General features: G+C 40.9%; 3 protein-coding genes across 4 annotated transcripts; 1 reads left to right on the plus strand and 2 right to left on the minus strand.

The window, feature by feature from the left end:
- Positions 1-1,790: 1,790 nt before the first annotated feature.
- On the plus strand, positions 1,791-4,728 carry tefm (transcription elongation factor, mitochondrial). Its single transcript, XM_026170606.2, has 5 exons — positions 1,791-1,948; positions 2,163-2,647; positions 3,446-3,595; positions 3,728-3,906; positions 4,030-4,728. Exons 1-5 carry the CDS (start codon positions 1,906-1,908, stop codon positions 4,289-4,291), a joined length of 1,119 nt encoding a protein of 372 aa, XP_026026391.1. The 5' UTR covers positions 1,791-1,905; the 3' UTR covers positions 4,292-4,728.
- On the minus strand, positions 4,405-10,720 carry atad5b (ATPase family AAA domain containing 5b). Its single transcript, XM_026170601.2, has 14 exons — positions 10,168-10,720; positions 9,828-10,073; positions 9,635-9,731; positions 9,450-9,532; positions 9,195-9,343; positions 8,315-8,477; positions 7,935-8,200; positions 7,748-7,841; positions 7,608-7,672; positions 7,258-7,432; positions 7,061-7,179; positions 6,186-6,973; positions 5,611-5,769; positions 4,405-4,903 (listed from the first exon to the last, which is right to left on the minus strand). The coding sequence occupies exons 1-14, from the start codon at positions 10,718-10,720 to the stop codon at positions 4,825-4,827; spliced, it is 3,036 nt and encodes a 1,011-aa protein (XP_026026386.2). The 3' UTR covers positions 4,405-4,824.
- Positions 10,721-11,768: 1,048 nt separating this feature from the next.
- suz12b (SUZ12 polycomb repressive complex 2 subunit b) lies at positions 11,769-22,334 on the minus strand. Of its 2 annotated transcripts, none has more exons than XM_026170602.2 (17): positions 22,040-22,334; positions 21,653-21,797; positions 21,172-21,218; positions 21,011-21,075; positions 20,802-20,870; positions 20,630-20,679; positions 20,070-20,155; positions 19,753-19,984; positions 19,377-19,482; positions 19,171-19,276; positions 18,874-19,051; positions 16,992-17,080; positions 16,428-16,571; positions 15,899-16,056; positions 15,047-15,245; positions 14,364-14,443; positions 11,769-13,595 (listed from the first exon to the last, which is right to left on the minus strand). In XM_026170602.2, exons 1-17 carry the CDS (start codon positions 22,052-22,054, stop codon positions 13,289-13,291), a joined length of 2,076 nt encoding a protein of 691 aa, XP_026026387.1. In that variant the 5' UTR covers positions 22,055-22,334; the 3' UTR covers positions 11,769-13,288. The 2 variants fall into 2 exon arrangements, with proteins under 2 accessions (XP_026026387.1, XP_026026388.1); XM_026170603.2 differs by having other exon boundaries at positions 16,992-17,077; positions 22,040-22,321.
- Positions 22,335-23,353: the final 1,019 nt, after the last annotated feature.

A 23,353-nucleotide genomic window follows, 5' to 3' on the forward strand; every position in this document is an offset into this window, starting at 1 on the left:
CTCGGATTGTAGCTCGAGTGGTCCTGTCTGAGCTTTCTTTATGCCTAATGAACTGCTTTAGTGGTGGTGGAGCAAGGGAGTGTAAGACTTTATATATTAAACTCACTCTTTTAAGTTTCACTAAGTTATTGATATTCAGTAATTTATGTTTTTTTAACACATGACAGTGGTGGTGGGAAGTCGGTTTTTTGTCAAGTAGTTTTAAACTTCTTTTATAAATGTTTTCAATAATTTTAAGTGTTGTTGGACAAGCAAGTGACCAGGACGTCAAACAATAGTCCATATGAGAGATGATCATTGAGTAAAAATAAGTTTTTGCAACATTCATATTTAAATTATTACGTATATGATTAAAATTTCGATTATTAAATGTAAGTACCTGGGACACTTTATTTATGTGACTCTTGAAGGACAATGTTGGGTCTAGAATGACCCCAAGATATTTAAATTCTGGAGCCAATTCAAGCTCTACTCCATCCAGGAATATGTTTGACTGCTTCAAGTTTAAGGGGCGTTTTGAAAAATACATACCGACAGTTTTTGAGGTGTTCAACATTAGGCATGAGTCCTCCAGCCAGCTATGCATTAATGCTAAAGCAGCTGTAAGATCTTTTGCCACCTGCTGGACACTATTTGCTTGCGTATATATAACTGCATCATCTGCATACATTTGAGTAAATATATTTGGACAGACTTCAGGTAAGTTATTGATAAAAAGAGAGAACAATAAGGGCCCAAGAACAGATCCTTGAGGAACCCCTGTATCACAGTCTAAATATGGAGATTTAACCCCATCCAACACCACACACTGTTTCCTGTGTGAGAGATATGAAGCAAACCACTGAAGAGCCTGACTGGAGATATTAAACCGAGTCAATCTGGATAACAATATCTGATGGTTTACAGAGTCGAAAGCCTTCCTCAGATCTAAAAATACAGCTCCAACACAGGGACTCTTGTCCAGCAAGCTCTTCAAGTTCTCCACTAACATACACAGGGCAGTATCTGTGGAGTGATGTGCCCGAAAGCCAAACTGCAATGGATGTAATGAGGGTTGGGTGTTTTCTAGATGAGCAGTGAGGAGTTTAACCACCCACTTCTCAGCTATTTTAGATACGACCGGGAGTATGCTTATGGGGCAATAATTAGCCATGTCAGTCTTCACACCTGCTTTGAAAATTGGTGTAACTGCAGCAATTTTCCAATCTGTTGGAACAATGGAATGTTCGAATGACATATTCAAAACATGAGTTGTTGGATACTTGTGAATGACACGGACAGAAGTGTAACAATGAAGCTGCAAATAGTAAAGGTATTGACGGAAAATTAGTTTAAGTAACTGAGGTAAACCATCTAAAGCACTGGACAATGCACAAGAGGAGTAAAGAAAAGAGTGGAGGCAGGGTGAAGTGGGTGGAGATGTGTGTCAGTGGCGATTTGCAACAGAAGGATACCAGCAAGAATGAAAGGGGAGGTTTACAAGATAGTAGCAAGACCTGCTATAATGTGTGGTTTGGAGACCTTCACCCCTAAATGCAGCAGTCGAAAAAAGATAGTTTATCATTATGTATTAAACATTAAAAATAAAAAATAAACCCAGCTCGGGAGTGGACGAATAAGCATTCTGTTATTTATCAGTTAATATTATTATTTATGGTATTATTATTTACTTATTTTGTTTAATTGTCTAATTCTTTATTTTTGCCTTTATCTCTACGACGTCCGATACATCGAGGCCTGGGAGGGATTAAGCAGCATTCCGGAACCATTTAAAGTGTTGTTGTTGTGCCACACCGACCAGTTAAAACCGTTGGACACCAAACAATCAGAGGGCGAAGTTGTTCCACCTGCATTATGCCGGCGAGCAAAACCGTCAAATATTCATTTTAACTTCAAGTAACGATAATGTGGGTCGCCAGGCGAGTTTTGTCGTCGCTGGTCAAAAGAAGTAAGAATTTTTAATGCACATATGTCGTTAGCTAGTATCGCCAGTTGTAAAATGTCGTTTCATTGCAAGCCTTTAGAAGTTGCATCTTCTTTTATGGTCTTAAATGTTCATGAACAGGTATACCTTAAGTAACTTTGGCTTAGCTCCACACTCATATTGTAAAAGTTAATACCTTAAACGTTAGACAACACATGTTGCCCCGTTGTGTTTCCAGGTCAGTATGCGGGACAGTCCGGTTTGTTTTGCCGCCCTCAGTACGGCTCCTTCCCTGAGCTGCGGTACCTTCAATGCACATGCTGCTGGAGAAGCCGGGTTCCCGTGGCGAGCTTTGAGACCCTTAACGCTAATCTGTCCTCCAGTAATGAATCCTGCAAGGATGACGCGAGCAGAACGCTGGACACCTGCTACACCCCAGAGCAGCGAGACGCTATCCTCCAGCTCCTCAACACCGCCACGCCAGGAGAGCTGGCCGGGATAAAGCTGCTGCGAGGTCGCAAGTCCCTCAACATTGTGGAGTACAGGACTAAAAACGGACCCTTTAAAACTCTGGAAAGTGTGGTGAATGTTCCACTGCTAAAGCACAAAAGTGCTGTCATTGTCTTCAACTCCATTCTCAACCCGACGGTTAAGAAGGAGAGGAAAGTGAGGATACAGCTGGCCAAGTTCATCAGGCCAGAGGTCGACAAGTCTTGGTTAGAGGTGAGCTTTTCGTGTTAACAGGTGATTTCCGGTGTGTGGTTTGTTTGTTTTTGTTTTGTTTTTTTTGGGGGGGTCATATGATTGTGATTTGGTGGTATATAAGTAAAATTGAATTCAATTCAATCATTATTTGACAAATAACAGAAATCACTTCTTGATAGACGATCAACATTTGACACATCCGTGTTGGTCTGTATGATCACGGGCAATTCTAGGATTTTTTTTCTTAATTGTTTGCACTTAATCTCGTTTTATTTGTTGATAAGCCATCCTCTGTCAACAGTGCCCATATTTTGGATGACACAGATGTTCTGTTATGTAATTACATGATCTATGAGAATTATGAACCACATAAGTGGGTTCTTCCTGACTCAAAGTAGGCTTTTTGCACATGATATGCACATAGGTTGGTACACGTGTACTGTTCAAGACTAACAATCTGCCACCCTGCTTAGAAGTCTTTCTCCCTGTTTTTTTTTTTTTTTTGTAATAAGTGTTGATAAATGTTTTCATGCTTCAGTAAATTAAACCCCACGTAAACAAATGTAATCGCAGCCCCATTGATTTTCCTTTGGCAGAAGTTTAAATCTTTGGGGCCAACTTTTATGCTTGGAAAAGCATACATGATATTGTAATCAAATCAAATATCACAGGATGTTGGATAGCTGGTGATGGACTTTGCTGTGATAGGGTTTACTGTCTACTTCATAACCTTGAGCTGTTAAAAGAAAATATTAACTATGAAAAGAAAGAGCAGGATAATGCTCTCTAATCATGATTCTGTATTTGCCGATGCAGGATGCCAGTTCCATAGTGTCACTCATATGTGGGACTAATAAAATTGCCTGGGCACACGTGGACCGTGGAATGAGTGTACTGGACTGGCAACAGGTGGACTGTCCGAATTTCCTGAGGGGAACTTACATGGCTTCTGCTTATTTGCATGATGTAAGTACTTTTGTAGAGCATATTATTTCTAGTAAAGTCTAGCTAAATGAGAACGTTAATGTAGACTAACAGTCACTGTGTTTTGGAACTTTGTTTCTGTAACATAATTCATTAATTCTGTGATGCCAACAGGTGTCTTCAGTTGTGGCCCTCCTGCCATCAGCAGATTTCTACATAATAGAGAAATCTTCCATTTCAGTCCAAAACACAGCTCTGTTCCCCATCATGGCACACATGAGGGCTGTGGAGGCCATGCTTTTTGCTCTGCTGGAGCCCAAAAATTCCCTGCCAGAATCCAACATTCCTCCCAGGTGAAGTTAAAAAAAGATATCAAAAGTATTTGGTTTGAACTTGTGCTGGTCACATCTGTAATCCTGCACAAGAGAGCGTGCATGCAGAAACTTGACCCAGAAATTCTCTCCTTTCCTTTACAGGGTTCTCAACATGATGAGGACTGCTGTAGGGCGCCACTTTGGACTGATGGTGGGTGAGTCTCGAACAAGCGGGGCGCAGGCAGTTCGACAGCTCATGACAGAGTCGGTGACGCAGAAGCTTCCCAGAATAAACTTTCCCCAGGATCTGCTGGTGAAGTACAGGAATTCCTTCCAGATGGGCAGCAGAAGAGGAGGGGAGGAACTCTGTGACGCTCTCCTTCAGGCTATAGCCTTTTATGAGCTGCTCAGCGACTGCTCCTGAGAGCCACTAGCTGGACTCGTCTCGTCACCACACAACCAACAAACCTCAGAAATGGCATTCTGAGTTCTTTTGAACTTTTTTTTCCTTTGAACTTTTTGGAGATTAATGATAACTTTCAAGAATTAAATATTTTTATTGTGACTTAAAACACTCAAATGCTGTTTTCTGGGTACTGTTTGAGTATAAGGGCTGCTCCTGTGTTTATTTCTGCTACTAACCCTGACAGGGGCAGTGACAGCTGTCGTCCTAGCATTTTGTGAAAAACCTGTTTGTGGATAAAACACAAAGGATGAAAAGCATAAAAGTTTGTGTCAAAAACCCATGTGAGTACCTGAGTACTTAAAATGCTCAGTATAATTTACAAAAAAAAGGCAAACTTTTTATTTACTTAATGGTTGCACTTGCATATAAATAAAAAACACGATTCCTCAAATAAACCATGTTAATTTCATTTCACAGTATCTGACTAAAATAAATACTGACAGGAGTAAACTGAGGTAGAGATGATGTACGGTTCAATAGTCTTTTAGGAGTCACGTGAAACCTTCTGCCAGGAGCTGCATAGTTGACTTTGAGAGGCCCAGGTGAATGTTGTTGAGGTAGTTCATACACCTATTGTGGGAGAAATTAGTATGTAAAGTATTAGATAAATGCACAAAATGTTAGATATATTTTAAAGGGATTATTCACTCTTAAACTAAATGTACATTCCTCCACTCCCTTCTGGGGTGTAGTGTTATTTATCAATCTATATTTCTTATTATGTCAGGCTTATGATTCATGACAGAATCATAGCAGCAAGGGAACAAGTTGTTTTACAAAATGACTTCCTGTGCGGTTTCTCTACAGGTACCTCTGCTTCCTCCCATGGTCCAGACACGGGCTAGTTAGGTTAACTGGAGATACTAAATTGGCCATGTGAAAGTGAGAATGAAAGGTTCTCTGTCTCTGTGTGTTAGCCCTAGTGTGAAGAAGCGGTGTTATTTAACTCTTGTCCCCTTGAAAGCCTACTATGAGTAAATCTTTAAGCGGTTTTCTGAAACGAGTGGTTTCTGCTTATAAAACTAAATGACTGGGTGTGCATCAGAAGTTAGTGAGGGTGGTCTCTGCAGATATACTCCTGGACAAACTAAGAAACTGTTCTAAATGTTGTCAAACCACATCTTCACTGAGGTGTTCAGGGAGGTTATCTGCCATTCTCTCTCACATGAACTTATTGTGATATTACAACCTCACTAGTAACATAAAATCCATCTCCATTTCCTGTCATTTATGATTGTCCCCTACTTTCGGACTCTTAAACCTTGTGTCTGACTCACCTCAGTGGCTCTTGTTTCTGTTGCTGTGCTTTATGTAAGCGGCAGATGGAGCGGAGGACCGGCATGTAGTCGACACACACAGCCCGTCTGTTCCCCAGCAAAACGAAGGGTTTACTGCTGAGAACCGTCCTGTTCAGTCTGAATCTTCTTTGGGACAAACTGGAGGCACGGAAACAAAGAAATTGGTGTTCTGCTTTATAATGTGCACAATATTAGAAATGTTTAGTGAAGCATCCACGTGCATTCATGAGCCCCCCCTCATCCTGGAGCGACATCGCAGGTAGAATGAAGTTCTATGTACTTTTCCACTAAAGATGCTTTTAGTTATTTAACTGAAATTGTTAACCTTTCATTGGTCAGTGTCTTGCTTTTTAAATGGATTTGGACAAGAATTTATCAAATGAGTGTCATGTAATGGCGCTTTCCCTTATACTTACATTATAAAGCATTTAAAAGAAGTCAACATCCTTGAAACTTAAGCAACGATAACTAAGTGTATGACTGGACAACTGAAATGGAAAGATGGTAAACAACTTGAAATGGCATTCAGAAGATGAGGTGGAGAGCAGACTCACCTTGGCTCACAGAGAGGCTGAAAACTAAAGCTGAGACTGTGTCTTTTAGAAGAGGTCAATGCAAGTCTCTCCATCAGCCTCCCCCACCTTTTGTCCTCCAGCACCTGTCTGATTTTTTGCACTTCAGTCCATGCTTCAGACGCTCTGCACAAGCACCTGTGACACCCCAAACCTTCAGCAGCAGCCTGAATGTCCAACAGCCTCTCCTGACTGTAGCTGCTGTCCTCTTCCTCCCTCATCTCATCCAACAAACCAGCCTTTAGCGCCGCTCCTGTCCACACAAATGACTCGGGTGCGCAGGAGTCGGAAACACGTGTCCCTGTGGGCGGCAGGGTGGCATCGAGGTAGGACATGATGTCAAAGAAGTCAGTCAGGGCGTCTAAACACTCACTCTCCTCTTTAGCTGCAATTTGTTGAGCCGTACTGCCTGAGTGCAGAGCTTTTGAAGGAGTCCCACTGAATGAGAATGTTTTTTCAAGGCCCAAACTGTCAGATGATGTGTTGTTATACTTCCTTCTGCTAAGCTTTGACGTATGGCTTACAGATTTGCTGTTGGTCAGTGAAGCCCTTTGATAAATGCTTCTATTGTGCTGCTCGATGTGAAGCCCAACATCAGATTGCTCGCACTGCAGCCTGGAATAAGCTACTGTTTCCAAGCATCGAACCGTAGTATGCTGAGCTGCTACAGACAGGAGAAGCTCCAGGTTCAAATAGAGAAGCGGCACGCCTCGTCTCCAGCTCTCAGCGAGAAGCATCAAGAGCTCGTCCATGTGCTTTTTAGACGAGGACTGAGAATCAAAACACGATAGATCGGAAACGTTAATTTCATTTGGAGAAATGATCATGAAGATTTATGCAGAGAAACAAATACTTGCCTTTAGAAGGTTCAGCAAATGTTCTGGAGTTACACCGCAAAGACCCAGCATGTTAGCAGAGCAGCCCGTTTTGTACGGAGGCAATGAGTCTAAATGTTCTCCTTCAGCAGCATCTGAGTCTAAAACAATAAGATTTACAGAGAATAACATAAAATTTGTTTTAAATGTTATTTATGCTTTATGTTGGAGAAACTTACACTGCACACAGATGGGTTTCTTAGACCTTCCACCACTCTGCACCCAGACCTGCAGCTGCAGCAGGCAGCATCTGACATCACCACAGGTGAGTCTGAGTAGGCTGCTGACGTCACCCAAATCCAGCTGCACTCCCTCAGCCAGACACACCAGCTGCAGGTAACTGCACATATTCACCTTTGAAAAGATGGAGTTAATGACAGACTGAGTTATTTTTCTATTAATGAAGTTCTAATAACATTTTTCTTCTTCTATAGCACAAACATGCAAGAAGAGTGCGGCGCTACTGTCAAACACATGCATGCAGTTGTCATTGAAGCTGTGTGAGGCGGTCGAGGTAACTTTGACTTACTGCTGATGGAGTTTTGAAAATTATTTCATCCAAGCTGCCGTCGAATCGATCCTTGAATAAGGGATCTGAGGAAGACACTAGTTTAGAACCAACAGCTCATCTTTAAAAGTGAAATTCAAACTCTGCGTGTGCGTCTTTACCGTTCGTAGTCAAAATGACTGGTCTTTTAGTGGCACTCATAAAAGCCTTAATGGCTGCAAGGAAACCGACGTCATCGTCAAATATAACGTCAACCTGCAAGAGCAAGCGATAACAGTGAATCTGAAGCAAACACGGTTAACGTGTGGCTTTATATGCCAAACGGTGTCGTGCTCAGAAATGGTTTACCTCTTCAAAGAGAATAAGTGAAGTGGCTGTCTTTTTCTCTGCTACATCAGAGCCTGACGATGAGTTGCCCAGTTTCCTGTTCTCTGGCCTTTCAGATGGTGACAGGAAACCAGACTGTAAGTGATCTGCTTTGGCCTTCATCCTAAAATAGCGAGTCAGAGTGACTGTGGCTGATTTTGCTTTTGCGCTGCGACGAGAGCCTCTCAAATTCTGTGATGTTCTTCTTTTTGAGGTGGAAGTGACATTTTTAGGAAGCACCCTTTTTCCTGTTAACAGAAAATATAATTACCTGTACGGTAAAATTGTGCCTCTGTTGTTTTTCAGTAAAAGAACTGAGGGCTCTGATTACTCGTGTTACAATGAAAACAAATGATCATCACCTAGTAAAATCTCAGATTTAGAAGTGCAGGTGTTGGTGTTGAAGTAAGCCGGTTTCAGCTGGTCTTTCCCCGACGTCTCCACTAGGTGTGACTGGGTAACCTCCTTTAGCTGGGACAGAACATTGCGCCCATTGCGCTGTGAGGAACAGTTCACCTCAAACACCTTGGTTGAGAAGAAACCAAAGCATTAAGACTAGCGGTGGAGAAAAAAATTTATGGCAGGTTTTAGTGAGAGTGTGAGAAATTTATCTTACTGGATAAAACAGAGAATGACACAGTTTAACTCTGAGGACATAATTTGACAAAAAATTGTCACTGTGAGTGAAGTGTTGTGATAATATCATATTGTGGGGTGTCTGGTTATTACCACCTCCAGTGGAGACCTGATCAAAGTCAAAAATGTCACATTTTACCAGTTTTAAAATTGGAGACTCCGAGCATATCAGGTGTTGATTTTTTATAGGTACCTTCTGGGATGAGCCACAAAAATTTCAACCAGTAGAAAAGTAATATATTGTGAGAAGGATTCAATTTTAAATTTGAACTTCTGTACATTTCATATTACAGCTGTCTGTTGCCATTTTAAATTAGCTGTTTAACCACAGCTTAGTTTCATAGGGGTCGTTTGTTTTTATGTAAAGTTAGTGAAATCAAACTCATGTTAAGGATCATCGTTATTAATATTACAATGAACTAAACAGGTTATCTACGGGGATTCTTTGCTTTACTTAAATGGGAAAAAGGTTTTATTGGACATGTTTGGGATGGTGAACTGGCATTAAGATTCATCCTAACATGAATCCATGTTTGGTGGAACTGATTTCTCACAAGCCTTTGACAGCATCGCTTAAAAAACACCGGACCTTTTTGCAAATCCCACCTTGAAGCCCAGCTCCTGAGCACAGGCGTACACCGAAGCAGTCTTGCCCACACCCGACGGTCCTGTAATCAGCAGGGTGTTACCCAGTGGGTCCTCTCTGCCATCGTCTGATCCAGCTTCACCCTGGAAGTCTCCACAATCCCATGACTCTGCTCAAAAGGATACTTGTTACTTTTCCAAAAGTCACACGCATGGAATAAAAAAGAATAACATGTCTGACTGAGCAAAGCTTCACAGTGAAGAACCAGTTCATACCATTACTGTTTTCCCGTTGCTTCTTTTCCTCCATTTGTCTCTCCTTGTCACGGGCGGCTCTTAGTTTCCATTTCCTTAACCAACTGAACTCCAAGAAGAAAACATCCATAAAAAGTTTACACTCCTGATGCTGACTTCAAAAGACTAATTAATCAATTAGACTTGTGTAAATATCTTAAATTCACCTGTACAATTTATTCACAGATGCAGGATTACCAATGACCTCACTCGAATGCTGGGGACTGTACTTATCTGTCCACAGCGTATCCTCAAAAAATAAATCTAGACAGAAGAAAGAAGAGAAAAAAAAGTACATTTCCTGCAATTTAAAGGGAATAAAAGCACATGTCAAACTGTTCTGAATGAGACAAGCATTACTTCTTTGAAGAGGATCACAGCTTTTCATTATGTTCGGCTCATCAAGACTTGGTTGGCTCGCCCTCTGTTGCTTCAGTCTGCGAGTGCGACTCAGCTTACTGCACCTGGGCTGTTTCTCTGCAGGGTGAACACTACTGCTTCCCAGGACATCCTGATGTGACGAGTGACCCACATCTGCAGCACTCTCTGCAGACCTCAGACGCTTCGGTACCCTCTGCAAGAGTTCATCTACCCGTTTTCTCTTTTCTTTTAAGGGATAATGCGGATATGAGGAGGAAAGAAAGGGGAACAATTATATCCTCACTGAGGAGCAAATGTACAGACAGTTGTTCAGTCTAACCTGTGAGCGCATGCTCCTGCAGCCCTTCTCCTGCCTTCTTCCTCAAAGTGTTGAGCACAGCTTGGACTGGAAATGCTGGATTAGAAGTTTGGATTTCTTCCAGGCAGCTGTGCAGAACTGAGGGTGACAGCTGTCCCTGACACCCGTCCTTTATTGTCACGTGAGAAACTGCAGGTGGACGTTTTACTGGTTGCACGTTATCACCTTGAAGAGGGAGCACGGATTGCTGCGTGCTATCCAGAGGCTGGTCCAGAGGCTGGTCCAGCTCCCCGTCGCTGCTCCGCTTTCTTTGCTGTATCGCTCGTAAGAAAATCGGAGCAATTTTAGCTCCTTTTGCGCACAAAGAATCTCTTATCTCCAGGACTGGTTGGGGGTGTGTTCCCGAAAGGCATGTAGCTGAATTTGAGCCGTTTTTATCTTTTGCATCCAGCGAGATTTCCTCTTTAGAGCAGCTCGACTCTGATAAAACTATAACCCCGGCAGTTTGCGTCACGTCTTTGCACCGGAAGTTTGAGTCTCTGACTGTTTTGACCTTTCTGAGTTTATTTCGCATCGTAAAACACGGCAAACTAATTTTTAAAAAAGGCTTTAGTTTGCAGGCTGCAGGCTGGCTATTGCCATTTTGAATTTGGCGCTTGGGTTTTACGTATGACGTCATTTGTGCGACGTTCGCGTAACACAGAAATATCGGTTTTTTTTGTTTCTTTCAAACGAAGCTAGCTAGTTAGGGCTGTATGTAAGAAGAAAATGGTATGAGGAATATAGGACATGGAAATACACGAGTACAGTCAGTGCTACATTCATCCGCAGAGCTGAAGTGACGCTTTAAAAGTGCGCAGTGTTTCTCTGCAGTCAGAGATCGTGCGTACACAGATATCCCACACTGATACAGATTTGCCGCACTAGTTACAAAAGTTCCCAAAACCACACAAACCTTTCTCTAAAGTCTCAGACCAGCTAGTTACAGATGTTTTTACTCAAATAGAATAAAGTGCAGTGTTAGATTTTACAGCTTTTGTCACCTGTAGTGCATTTTTGTAGCATAGACATGTATTTATATGAAACCATCCAGTCTCAGTCTTGTGTATCTACTTCTATAGACTCACTTGCCACTTTGTTAAGTACACCTGTTCAGCTGTTTATTAAAATATCTGAAATGAGGCAATCACATGACAGCAACTCAGTAACTATAGACTTATAGAGGTGATTAAGAGGACCTGGTGAGTTTCAAACTGAGCACCAGAATGGTGAAAAAAAGTGATTTACTTGAACGTGGCATGGTTGTTAGTGCCAAACTGTTGGTCTTCTGGGACTAACAATCATCTCTAGGTCCCCAAAAGTTGATTCTGTTCATTTAGACGTAGCATTTTCAGTGGGAGAAATGTACAGAAAGTTGCAGTTTTGTCATTAATTGGCTGTAATGCACAAACTAAAGTGATCTTGACTACAATTTGATTGAAGGCCTATTAGATGTGTTCACTGTGCACAGGTTTCACTAAAATCCGTACAATATTCGAGCAGCAGTAGTGATTCTTGTGAATTGTGGAAGGGTAGTCAGTCAGTCCTGCAGCCAGTACATCTAAAAACAGTACAGGAATGGATAAGGACAAATGTTTTATTTCTTTAAATATAAAAATCCCCTTATCCAGAGTGTATATGCCACAATTTTCCACAGGGTGTTTTGACAACAACGTTTTTGTTTTCCACATGGACACAGAAAGCCTCCACGGATAACTGAGGGCAGAGGGAGAAATATACTGGTTGTCCACAAGGGAATTCTGATGAAACTGAATGGTGATGTTCACCAATTTATGTGCACACTACTAAACACAACTACTGCTTCTTTTTTTCCCTCAAAAGAAGTGTTATGGAAAAAAAATTATACATACTTTAAATTTGTTTTTTTTACAGAACTAAGAGAATGATGAAAACATTCCCCTTTGGCATCAACTGAAACTAAAAGAACAACTTAGTTGGACCTGAAAAATCCTCCAAACAACACCATATTGCTTTGAAATGACAACTGCAACCTGTTCTTTACTAGATGCGAAACGGGGCACAGCTAAACATTTGATGTGATTACACTATACACATTTCTGTCAGCTACTCGTAACCCACGTTTAAAAATATAAAATTCAATTAATGTGTCTCCAATGTTCTCAGAGCTTGAAGTAGGGGGAAGGAAAAAACAAACAAACTGCAGGTGCCTACAACAGAAAACAGCCGACATTCATTTCTCTGATGCTTTGCACGGCACACGGTGTGATGTGCTGCTGGTTGTCCACAAACAAAATACTCAGAAAACTTGACTTCCTTGGCTTTCCTTGCACTATCATCAATGTCAAACATGATGAAATGTAATTTCGGTTTTGTTTTGTTTTTTTAGCCTGGACTGAAATCTTACTTTATTCTGTAGTCCAGGATCCATGCTTACAGTACAACACTGACAACCTTGTCAGGAAACCCCACAATCCTTTTACTGTATCGCCCTTCATTTGAAATGTCATCCATAGCAGCGAATCCAGCCCTCCACAGATGATCATGAAAAAGCTGCATTCAAGTGCTGACGCAGCATGATCACATTTTTTTCCCCCTTTCCAAATGACAATTTCAAGGTAAGCCTTCTAAATACAAACACCAAGTGCTAAAATAACCATCTAAAAAGGATACATTTTTAATCAAGGTTATTGTGTACGTGTACAAATAAACAGTGACAATGTTACCAGTACAGTTTTAACTGTAGCCGTCTATCATACCGAAGGCAGTCGTGCCACAGTAAAAGACACTCCATTCGTTTACTCTCAGTGACACAAGGATAATTCAATGGCTCCTACAAAATGCATATTAAGTAGGTTCAACTTGCATCATTCAGTCCACAAATTCCTGGTTTGTGTAGAAGTGGGCAATTCACTTTTATATTGTTCATATTTGGTTCAGTTCAAGTTCCGAAAACTTGTTTACCTTGTATACTGATCTGTGTCCAGTCAGTTCATCTGCTGCTCAGTTCTCCCACCTATCTAAGCACCAAAATGTCGGTAAAGTCCATTTAAGGGAGCAGGGGAGGGGGGAAGAAAAATACAGAAAAATACAACAATCATAGTTCCCTCCAGCCAGCTTTACATCAGTCTGTTAGAGCGCTTTTTGTCCTCTTGCCCTGCTGTCCCCCACTTGGGGTGATGGCATTTCCATTACAGGCTCCTGCTGGATTCTGATCCTGCTGGTCCACCTCAACTTCCGGCAGCTCTTCTTGTATCTGCCGCAGTCGGGCCATCGCACGATCGATGGTGGATGTGCTTACCAGGTTGAAGTCGTGCATGCTGACTAGGTGCAAGAGGAAGTTGCGGCAGAGGTTGCGCCGGATGATGTGAGCGCCGCGGTCCTCCACGAAAAGCATGATGGCCTGATTCATCTGGTTGTCTGCAATGAAGCTGAAGGGGGGAATAATCAAATTATACGAGTCTAGCATTTCTACAGTCAGAGGCTGTAAAAACACCATCAGCTACTTTGAAGTCACTCATTAATTTGCGGACTACCATTAGAAGCTTTGAGCTCAGCAGCTCCAGCACTGATGTTTTGGAACCAGATTTCATGAGTGTGTGTGGTAGCTACATGTCAACCAAAGGCTGCCCTGCCCTAGAGGATACCCTGCATTACTGATTTTACTCTGGGACCACTTTTAACATAATGTACAAAGAACCTTATGTGCCTTAAAAACAAAAAACAGACTGGAAACTGACAATCAAATTCAAGGCTTTTTGACACACTCATAATGGAGACATGTTTCTCACAGACATCTATGATCTGACTCTTTTACAACTAAATGTGTCGCCACCTGCTGGCTACTGAAAGAATGCAGGTTTTAGAGGCTCCACACTGTGACCAAAATATGTAAAAACTACAATATAACTGCTGGGTGGTTTATTAAATTGAGCATATTCTTGAGGATTTTTTTTTCTGATTTGTTTGGAATTGTCTGTGACGACATCCTGTTTAATCCCATTTATTATTTGCAAACAGTTTCCCAGAGCAAAAAGTTAAGAAATAAAATAAAGTAAATAAATAAAGTCCAATATGTTTTCCCCTCACCCAGTTGAGAAAAAAAACAAAACAAACCCTGACACAGTTGAATATAAACTAGCTACACCGTTATAAGCATCCTGCAAAATCTCTGCTTCAAACAGATATATTCAGCATACCCATGCTTCATGACATGCAGGTTCCACAGCTTCATCACCTCCTTCTCTCCTTCATTAACGTCCGTGAACTCATCCAGTTGCTATAGTAATTAAAGAAAATAAATAAATGATACTCAATTAAGATACACTCCAATATGAACAACTTGCCATATAAGCCAAATGTAACAGTAAAACAGTGTAATGTGTGTCGAGTTTTACATCATTACAATTGTGAATAAGCAGTAATGAAAACTCATCAGGGGCTAATCTCACAGGTTTTCTGTCACTCCTGTCAGAAGTGTAACTAACAGACTTTGTTCTACAGGGTTCGGTGAGATCAATAATGAAGTGACACATGTTGTGTATCAGTTGAAGAACAAGCTGAAGAGGTGTTCAGTGTTGGCAGCAGTTTTTCTGCCCTGAGCACCTCCAAGTTATTTATGGGTGACCGGCCAGACCCAAATGATTTCTCACTCTGTTGCTATGGTAACTCTGAAATCTTTGTTTTGCCATTTCTCAGGTTTTTTTTTTTTTTTTTTAATGTTTCCCTCTCATCCCAATTGTGGGGGTCTGGGAAATTCAAGGACACAATCACAACTTTTCTTTGGATTTATTTCATTGGTGAATCATTTCTCCTTTACTGAAGTTGATGACAATCAGCCTTTTACTGGGTAAAAATGACTTTATGAGCACTGGTTTCTCACCGTGGCAGTTTTCTCCCTGAGCCACTCTGGATCCCTTTCATCCTCGCTGTCTACATCCATTTCCTGAGGCCGCAGGGGCATGCAGCTATCACTGTGGAAATAAAGGCGGTTATGTCCACTGACATAGGTCCTCTGCTGCTCCAACTCTCCGTCCTCAGACTCCAGGAACTCTGAAAGACTTGGTTTGGTCCTTTTGGGCCTAGCAAGAGAAGAAGAAAATTCATTTTGTATTTAACACTGTGTAGGCTGACATTTCAGAAATATATAATTTTACTGTCGTACATATGAAATAATATTTTCAAAGCATCCCCAGTTGGAGGTGGAATTGAGGTAACCTTTAATAAAATGTACGTAACCTTGCATCCTCACCAAAATAAACATTTGCTCAGTTGTTAAAACTAGGATATAAATTTATAGGGGGTTTCTATACACTTGTCCGGATTTTTTGCCATAATTTGCGTATGAAGTTTTACGTGTTAAGGTTTGTGACTTTTAAAGTAAAGGTTTATGATAAATATGAAGATACTCCCCTCAAAGGAATCAAGTAAAAACTCTTCACGCTATTGTCGGTGTATGCTTTCATCAGACAATTACATCTCGGCTTTCCAGACTATTATCAACCAAACTCATTTCTACCCGATACATTAGTATAAGAACATATCAGAGCTAATCCGTTTAGAGTTGCCTTCCTGCCAAGTTCCTCAGACTTTTGCTCCAAGTCTGTTTAAACCATGGTTAGTGTGCATGATCACGTCATTAACGTTAATTCAGCTCATTACCCCTTCATTAACAGACAAACGAAGAGGAAAATGAGTCAGTTCTGTTAACTCTGACTGAAGGTCGTGTGTCTACCTGGAAACCAGTACGTGAGTCACAGCGGTCCTCTTGACTGGGCCGTTGCGGCTAAAAGCAAAACCTGGCTGGCTGTGGATGTCCTGAGGGTTGCCAACGTATGAGCCGTCATAGCACTCGTTGATGGAAACGTCTATCCTTGCTCCTTTAGGGTGAGGCTGCAGATTAAGAAACAAATAAGAACTATATCAACCATTCAACTGGTAAAACAATCATTCAATGGTTAATATTTAATATGGAGCAAATGATGTGATTAGATAACAGATTAAATATTTGAGGAAAAATCAGGAATAACGACAATTAGAATAATCCCAGTCTCCTTGCACTCTTTAACTGACAAGACTGAAAACACATAACACAAGTGTATAGTTTATACAAGTGTTTTAAGATACAGCTTGCAGATTACACCCCCCCCCCCCACACACACACACACACACACAGCATCTTTGAACTTTAAGACTGTGTGAGATCCCATGATGTCTTGTGAAGACTCATGACTTGCCCAGCCACACACACACTTATTTCTTACCACATAGTTGAAGATAAAGCGGGAGTGGGAGAGTTTGAGGTGTTTGAGCAGACTGTAGAGTTTGCTGCAGTTCAGGGTACACCAGGGACAGTGAAGATCATCTCTCGCCTCCGTCTGCTGCCGCGTATTATTGTTGTACAGAAACTGAGGAAGAACAAACCATTGATTTACTACAAGATAAACCAGAGATGGTGAACCTACAGCAGATGTAAAGCAGGGTCATAAAAATCAGAGTTACTGTCACTTATGACAAGGGCAAGCACCCAAAAGCTAAAAATTGCCGCTACATTAAGTTTTAAAAAGGTGAATGATTACTAGTGGTGCAACGGATCACGGTTGATCTGTAATCCGAACCGTGAGATTTTTTGATCCGTTGCACCACTAATGATTACAAAAAAAGGGGGAGGGGGAGGGGGGGGGGGGATCAAAACATGACAGTAATTCTAAAACAGCTCCAAAAAAAACATACCACAAAGACACTGCACATTTTTATCAACCTAAACAAATGGTTCTTATAATAAGTGTGCCAGGCTCAAATGTATTCCTTACTGTTGTGTGGTGTACCTGATAAAATATACGTAGCTTCTGTCGCGGCTCACATGGGACCTGCTCTTTCTTCGTCTGAATGTCTGTGCTGACTGACTCTTTCACTGCTGACAGGAACAGATGGAGAAGTTAATTCTTGGAGAGTCACCAAATAACAAATTATGTGGACTTTTTTTGTAAACACACTGAAGGGCTTCTTTGAGAAGGAGAAATTGCATTTCCCCCCCTCCCCGCCCAGTAACAAAAGATACACAATCTAAGTGCAAATACACCTGTTGATAAAGCCCATTTCAGACATGGAATACGCAGCATTGTTGTAGCTTCACCTACATGTTTATGTAATGACCTGATGACATTAAAAACACACGGTCACTGAAGAATTTCACCTTTGTTACAACACAGAGCACAAAAAGAGTTTCCTTTCCACCACAAGAGTAGAAGCACACCTAATGAGCAAATAAAGGAGGATGAGTGCTTACATTTCTGAAATGGAGAGCATAAGTGACAGGATTTAAAACTTGATGTGCAGATGAAAGGTTAAGCCACAGAGAAACAATCACAAGTGCTTAAGATGAAAGAGATGAGAGAGATACTAACCCACCCCCTCACTAGGCAGGTCAAGCGTTCCTTTAACTATATCGTTAGTTATATTTAGTTGCATATAAGAACCCATATTGAATACTGACATTCATTCGCAAAACAAAGACTTTAGACACTCCTACTCTGTGCGCAGAAGTCCGAGAGATCTTCCAAGAAAGGTGTTGCCATGTTCCAGAAAAAAATAAAATAATTATTGCTCAATAGTCAGCGATTTCATACCTGTTCCTCTAATCTGGAACATAACCTGTCCTGGAGCAGGTTATATACGCAGCATAAGTTACCATGGCGAGCTACTCCCGTAAGAAGTAATCCACCTTTGTAGTACTGAAAACCCAAGGTTAACCCTCAAGTTGCTGAGATAAGCCAAAATCCAGCTTCACAGCAGAGACCTCTGGTCCCCTGTTCCAAAACCAACCTAAATGCAAACAGATCATTTATGACATGGTTACACTATCTTAGCATTAAATAAATTGAGCCATTAGGGGCTCTGACTAATGCTAGGGGACACTTTGGCTGAGGAGCACCACTGCAAAATGGTAACATTAGTAAGTAAAGTATATCAGTTAGCACTGGAGTCAATGTAAATAATGTTACATCCAAACAGATGGCTAGCACTCACCATATCAAAACAACCCGAGCTTTTAGAGATAATTAATAGGACCAACTCATAACTGTGTGTATGCACACATGTCAGTCCACACACAGTTACTAATGATGAGACGTCAGGCAGTGACTCATAACTGCTTTTTGCTCATTTGGAAGCATTATGCCAAATACTGATACATATAAAATACTCCCCCAAAAAATAAATAAATAATTAAGTAGCAACATTGTGCCTTTTACAGAAGGATTGACGGGATTGTTCCAACATGATGGTGACGTGCAGAGGTGCCTGCACATTTATGGGATGAAAAGCATGTCTGAAAGGGACTCAACAGCTATTTACACAGCGCCTTTTGCCAGATTCAGTTACAAATAGATCATCCCACACCAACATCATAGTGGGCGAATAATCCAAAAGCATGACCCACTCGGGTTTGTCAGAGAATCTGTTCAGGAAATCTCTTTATTTGGTGTTTTGTCTGAACCCTTTTGCAGTGCTTTTAATTAATTAGAAGATCTGGCCTTCTCTTGTCATCTGTGGACATTTTCTGGTCCTCCTCTTGAATGTAATATAAGATAAAATGTAATCCAGGGATTTTGAAAAAACCGATAGCATCACACTGATAGAATTTTTCCACGTCATTTCATTGCTCTAAATTTCTAAGTTCAAGCTACCGTGAATTGTTTTTGTACTTACTCATGAGGGCAGTTCGGTGGTTGCTGGTTCTGGTCTCCATAGGGCTGGAGCTATCCGAGTTGCGCGTAGAGAGGGGTTTAGCCACAGGAGCAGTGGACTTTCCACTGCCATCACCTGTCCAACGCAGCGTGAACTGCAATGTGGGTCCCTGAGAAAATGTCTCAAATGGTGGCAGTCTCTGTGGGACAGTCATGGTCAGTGAAGCAGTGAGGTGGACAAGAAGGAAATTAGCATTCAAGTTCAATATAACAAACACAATTACACCTTCCTTTCAGAGACCGAATCCAGCCAGCCTACCTTCCCATCAAGAATGGTTTCCCATGTGGCTCGCTTCTTGCTCACAGGGCTGTCGTCCATCCCTTGCATTGACACCTCATACTCCCCATCCAGCAGCTGCAGTCTCCTGTGGACAAAGCAGTGCATGTTTTGAGGAGTACAGGCAAAAGCGACTGGAAGAGGGACATATTTAGAACTTAAAAAGGAAAGAAAGTACAAATCCTTACCTATTCTTATCAAAGACGGTCATCTGTGCAACATAGGTCTCTGTGGTCTGTCCTTCATCCCTATGGGATGAACTTCGCTTCTTTCTATTAGGAGTATCTGTTACATCTTCATGTTTAAAAATAAATAAATAAATAAATAAATAAATAAATAAACAAACAAACAAACAAACAAACAAACAAACAAACAACAACTGAGACCAAGAATGTAATATCTAGCCAGCAACTATTTCAGTTACAGCTGGTATCATTTTCAGATGAGATGCTCACAGAAAGAATATTCAATCCCTTATGCTACTCTCCCAACAAACTGCACATTCATCTAAATGGTGCACAGTCAAAAACAGAGCATGAAAAGGTTTTACTGTGGGATTCCTACCAATGTTTTCATTGGCCTCTCCATTCACTAGACCACTGGCATCCCTTCTCCCTGTGTGTGATACCCTGAACAGAAGCGAGTAGGACTTCACCATGTGGCTGTTGCTGGGCTCAAATTCATTGCTGGGAACCAGTAAGGAAGGGTAGGAGCCGGGCTTGGTTTGGTTACTGTCGGGATTCAAAGGCACCTGCTTTTTACCTGTAGGCACTTGCTTTATCGGGCAGCTGACATCCTGAAATACAAAAACAACCACGAGTGAGCAACGGCAGATGCATTGACATGTTGCCAAAAGTGACAGACCCAGTGTTTTACTTTACCTTGCGTTTTTTATGGCAGACTTTGACAAGTAGCACCTCTAAGGACACAGAATTTTGTTCATTTTCTGAATTCTGAGATGGCTTTTCTAGAGGGAAACAAGAGTTTGTGTCAATCACAAACAACTGTATATTCTTCTTCTTTCTTATATACATAAGAAGCATCTCTTAACATCTAAGGAGCTTGGAAAGAAAAGCGTCTGGACTTCTTTAAGTTGCTTGAAGACGTTTCACCTCTCATCCGAGAAGCTTCTTCAGTTCTAGGGTCAAATGGTTGACCTTGGACTGAGAACCTTCACAGACATATCTCTTAACATCAATTAATGTTATCCTACATGCAACTGTAAGACTGCATAGCAGTATGTTGGCACAAAAAAAAAAAAAAAGTGTGACTACTTTTGTCATTTCTATCAATGTGGTTGTTTAACATGTGTCAAAGCAAAACCAAATTTCAAACAGCTGAATATTGTAGAAATTTCTGACACACCTAAGCATTTGAGTCATTTCTTTCATAGGGAAATACACAAAACACAGGTACTTGGTGAAGATTAACATGTGCTTACCATCCTTATGGAAGAACCCAGTGAATGTTAACTGTAGATGTGAGGACAAGCTAAAATAAAAAATAAAAAAATGCACAGGTGAAACTAGGTCATATCAAGTGCTACAACTGTTATTAGCTTTGTTCAATACAAAATACAGAAAACAGATGCAACACTTGTAAAGCTGTGTTACCTTGGAGAATCCTGCTCCCCCTTCATCTTCACCACTGTCTGCAACATATCATCCACTTTGAATGTTTTCCTGGAAAGAAGTCAGAGAACGTTTGTTCACAAACATCGTCAGGAACAAATCATCTTTAACCAACTATGACAGTGCATCGTTATGACAAAAAAAAAAAAAAAAAAAAAAAAGAAGGATTCCTGTTTCTCCAGACTCCATACCTTCTGGCATTTGTTCGACCATTTCTGTGAGACATGAAGGTGAGTGTCCTGTGCAAAAATATGGGCTAAGAAAAAAAAGAGGGTGGGCGGATATCAGTCATTTTCCATCAGCAGTTTAAAGCAGTTAAATTAAGATATAAATGTGTAGAGTATTCACTTACTGCAATCAAATTCCTTGTGCGTAGAAATCTGTATATCTGAGTTGGTTCTAGAAATACAACAAGTCTTGTTTTAGACAGTATCACACCCCTCTCATACAGACTTGATCTGAAAAACCCATCTATGTAGTGCATTTCTCACATGCCAACACTTCTTCTGGTATGTGGTGACTAATTTGACATGACCCCCCCCCCCCCCCCAAAAAAGAGAAAAAAGTATTGGGCGTGTGTTTTAGCCTGATTTCAGTCTGATAATTGTTACCTTACTACAGTAGTCATTACGTTAAGTTAAAAACAATATTTAGGACTCCATTTGGAATTAAACCAAATGCCAGACAGTCAAAAAGGCAACTAAAAAAAACCCCACAATAAATCACAGTAAAAATGATCAGAGTAGCGGAACAATCACGCAAAGCACAGGAAAGTCTCTCGTGAACCCAAACCGTAAACTTGTACTATAATGTAACAAGTAGTGAAGTCTCACTTTCAAAGGCCTGTAGGAACAGCTCATGGTCGGCCTGAATCTGCTCCATCTTGGGCTTTTTTACAGAGTTCATCATTGCTGATGAGGCAGGGTAGACGGCGCCGTTAGCTTTGCAACTGGCCCCGCTCATAATATGACCTGAGTTCTGCGGAGTGAGACAACACCACACGTTAGAAGAAAAAAGATTAAGGCATAGGTGCGGGAAACACAACAAGTTAGCTTAGCAAAACACTAGCATTAGCACGCGAGCTAACGGCTAGAAGCACAGCGCTAACACGCTAGCCTGCCTTTTACCGCACTATTTATTCGGTTAATCAAACCGCCGTTAACAAAGCTTCCAAAATTTGTAAAGTGGCAAATATGGGGTATATAAAAAAAGTAACGTACCCTGGCTGATGGCATTAATTTGCTGGCCTCGCTGCCTCTAGCACAAGCCTGGCAGACTCAACAGCAGAAACCTGTGAAGAGGAGGCGACAAGACGCTGGCTAGTTAGCTAGCAATGCTAGCATAGTTTACTTCAAAACAAACCTCCGGACACTCGAAGCTGTTCTGCATTCATCCGTCCGAAATACTACCAGTAGTTCTGGGTATATTGGACCCGATTATTGATATTCTATCTATAACTTGTTCTCAATGCGGTATCCCTTCAATTTGTACTGAACAACAGAGCACTGGTCAGTTGTCAGCCAATAGGAGATGAGCGGTGCCAATGCAGAACTTCGATTGGCTACTCGCTTCAGTGACGTCAGACAACGCGCTCTCGCTTTCCACGATTTTGCGGGAAATCGAGTCCATCTGCATTCATCATAACCAGACGAGCACACAGCAGCCAGAGCTCTGTCATTCACAAAATGTACTCAAGAATTCACAATTTAAACCCTACGAACCCAAATATATTCCGTCTGACTATTTATTCAATGAAAAATCAATAGCAAATCAAAGATCGGAATTAATATTTATATTTTCTGTTTTATTGCATTGACCCATTGTTGTTGAGAGGTACTTCACATTTGTACGAATATTTTCAGTAGAACATAAGGATACAGGTGCTGTAGGTTAAATTGTGCTGTAAAAGTAGAAAAGTGTGGATAAAATCTATGTTAGTAATAAAATGTGGACGCTAAGAACATTAAACAAATAACCTAAAAACCTAACATTTACTTTTTAGTTTTTAATAATGTCGACATTATTCAAACAGATTGTACTCTTCCAGCAGGTTACAATAACTGTAATATTTACATACGTGGTATAAATGCTACGATTACTGTAATTTTTAAAAGATCATATTCTAATCCATGGAAGACGTTAGAAAAAATATTACTTTATATCACGGGCGTTTCTAGGTTTTTTGTTGTAGTTTTTTTTATTAATGGGGTGGCACAGGGAGGAATAAGAACACAAAGGAGACTAATGTGTGAACCCTTGTGTCCTATTATAGATTTATTACATGAAAAGTGCTGCTGTACTCCTTCTTTTTCCTTTCTTTCTTTCTTTCTTTCTTTCTTTCTTTCTTTCTTTCTTTCAGATACTCCCTTTTGGGGCCACCACAGTAGATCATCTGCTAAATCTCACCTTTTCCATCTCACCTGTCACGCCAAACTTCTGCAAGTTGTCCTTCACTACATCCACAAACCTCTTCTGAGGTCTTTCTCTTTTGTTCCTGCCTGGCAGCTCAATATTCAACATCCTCTGTCCAGTAT

The sequence above is a fragment of the Astatotilapia calliptera genome, chromosome 6 (genome assembly GCF_964374335.1).
Source record: "Astatotilapia calliptera chromosome 6, fAstCal68.1, whole genome shotgun sequence".
Taxonomy (NCBI): domain Eukaryota; kingdom Metazoa; phylum Chordata; class Actinopteri; order Cichliformes; family Cichlidae; genus Astatotilapia; species Astatotilapia calliptera.

Excerpts from the sequence above, each read along its gene's own strand:
- tefm (XM_026170606.2), top strand. The coding sequence starts at position 1,906 with ATGTGGGTCGCCAGGCGAGTTTTGTCGTCGCTGGTCAAAAGAA. Across the intron at positions 1,949-2,162 it reads GTCGTCGCTGGTCAAAAGAA|GTCAGTATGCGGGACAGTCC; the intron begins GTAAGAATTTTT and ends TTGTGTTTCCAG. Across the intron at positions 2,648-3,445 it reads TCGACAAGTCTTGGTTAGAG|GATGCCAGTTCCATAGTGTC; the intron begins GTGAGCTTTTCG and ends TTGCCGATGCAG.
- atad5b (XM_026170601.2), bottom strand. The coding sequence starts at position 10,720 with ATGCGAAATAAACTCAGAAAGGTCAAAACAGTCAGAGACTCAAACTTC. Across the intron at positions 10,074-10,167 it reads GCAGGAGCATGCGCTCACAG|AAAAGAGAAAACGGGTAGAT; the intron begins GTTAGACTGAAC and ends ATCCCTTAAAAG. Across the intron at positions 8,201-8,314 it reads TAAATCTGAGATTTTACTAG|GAAAAAGGGTGCTTCCTAAA; the intron begins GTGATGATCATT and ends TTCTGTTAACAG.
- suz12b (XM_026170602.2), bottom strand. Across the intron at positions 21,219-21,652 it reads GTTCCTACAGGCCTTTGAAA|AACCAACTCAGATATACAGA; the intron begins GTGAGACTTCAC and ends TTGTATTTCTAG. Across the intron at positions 20,680-20,801 it reads GGGGAGCAGGATTCTCCAAG|CTTGTCCTCACATCTACAGT; the intron begins GTAACACAGCTT and ends TTTTTATTTTAG.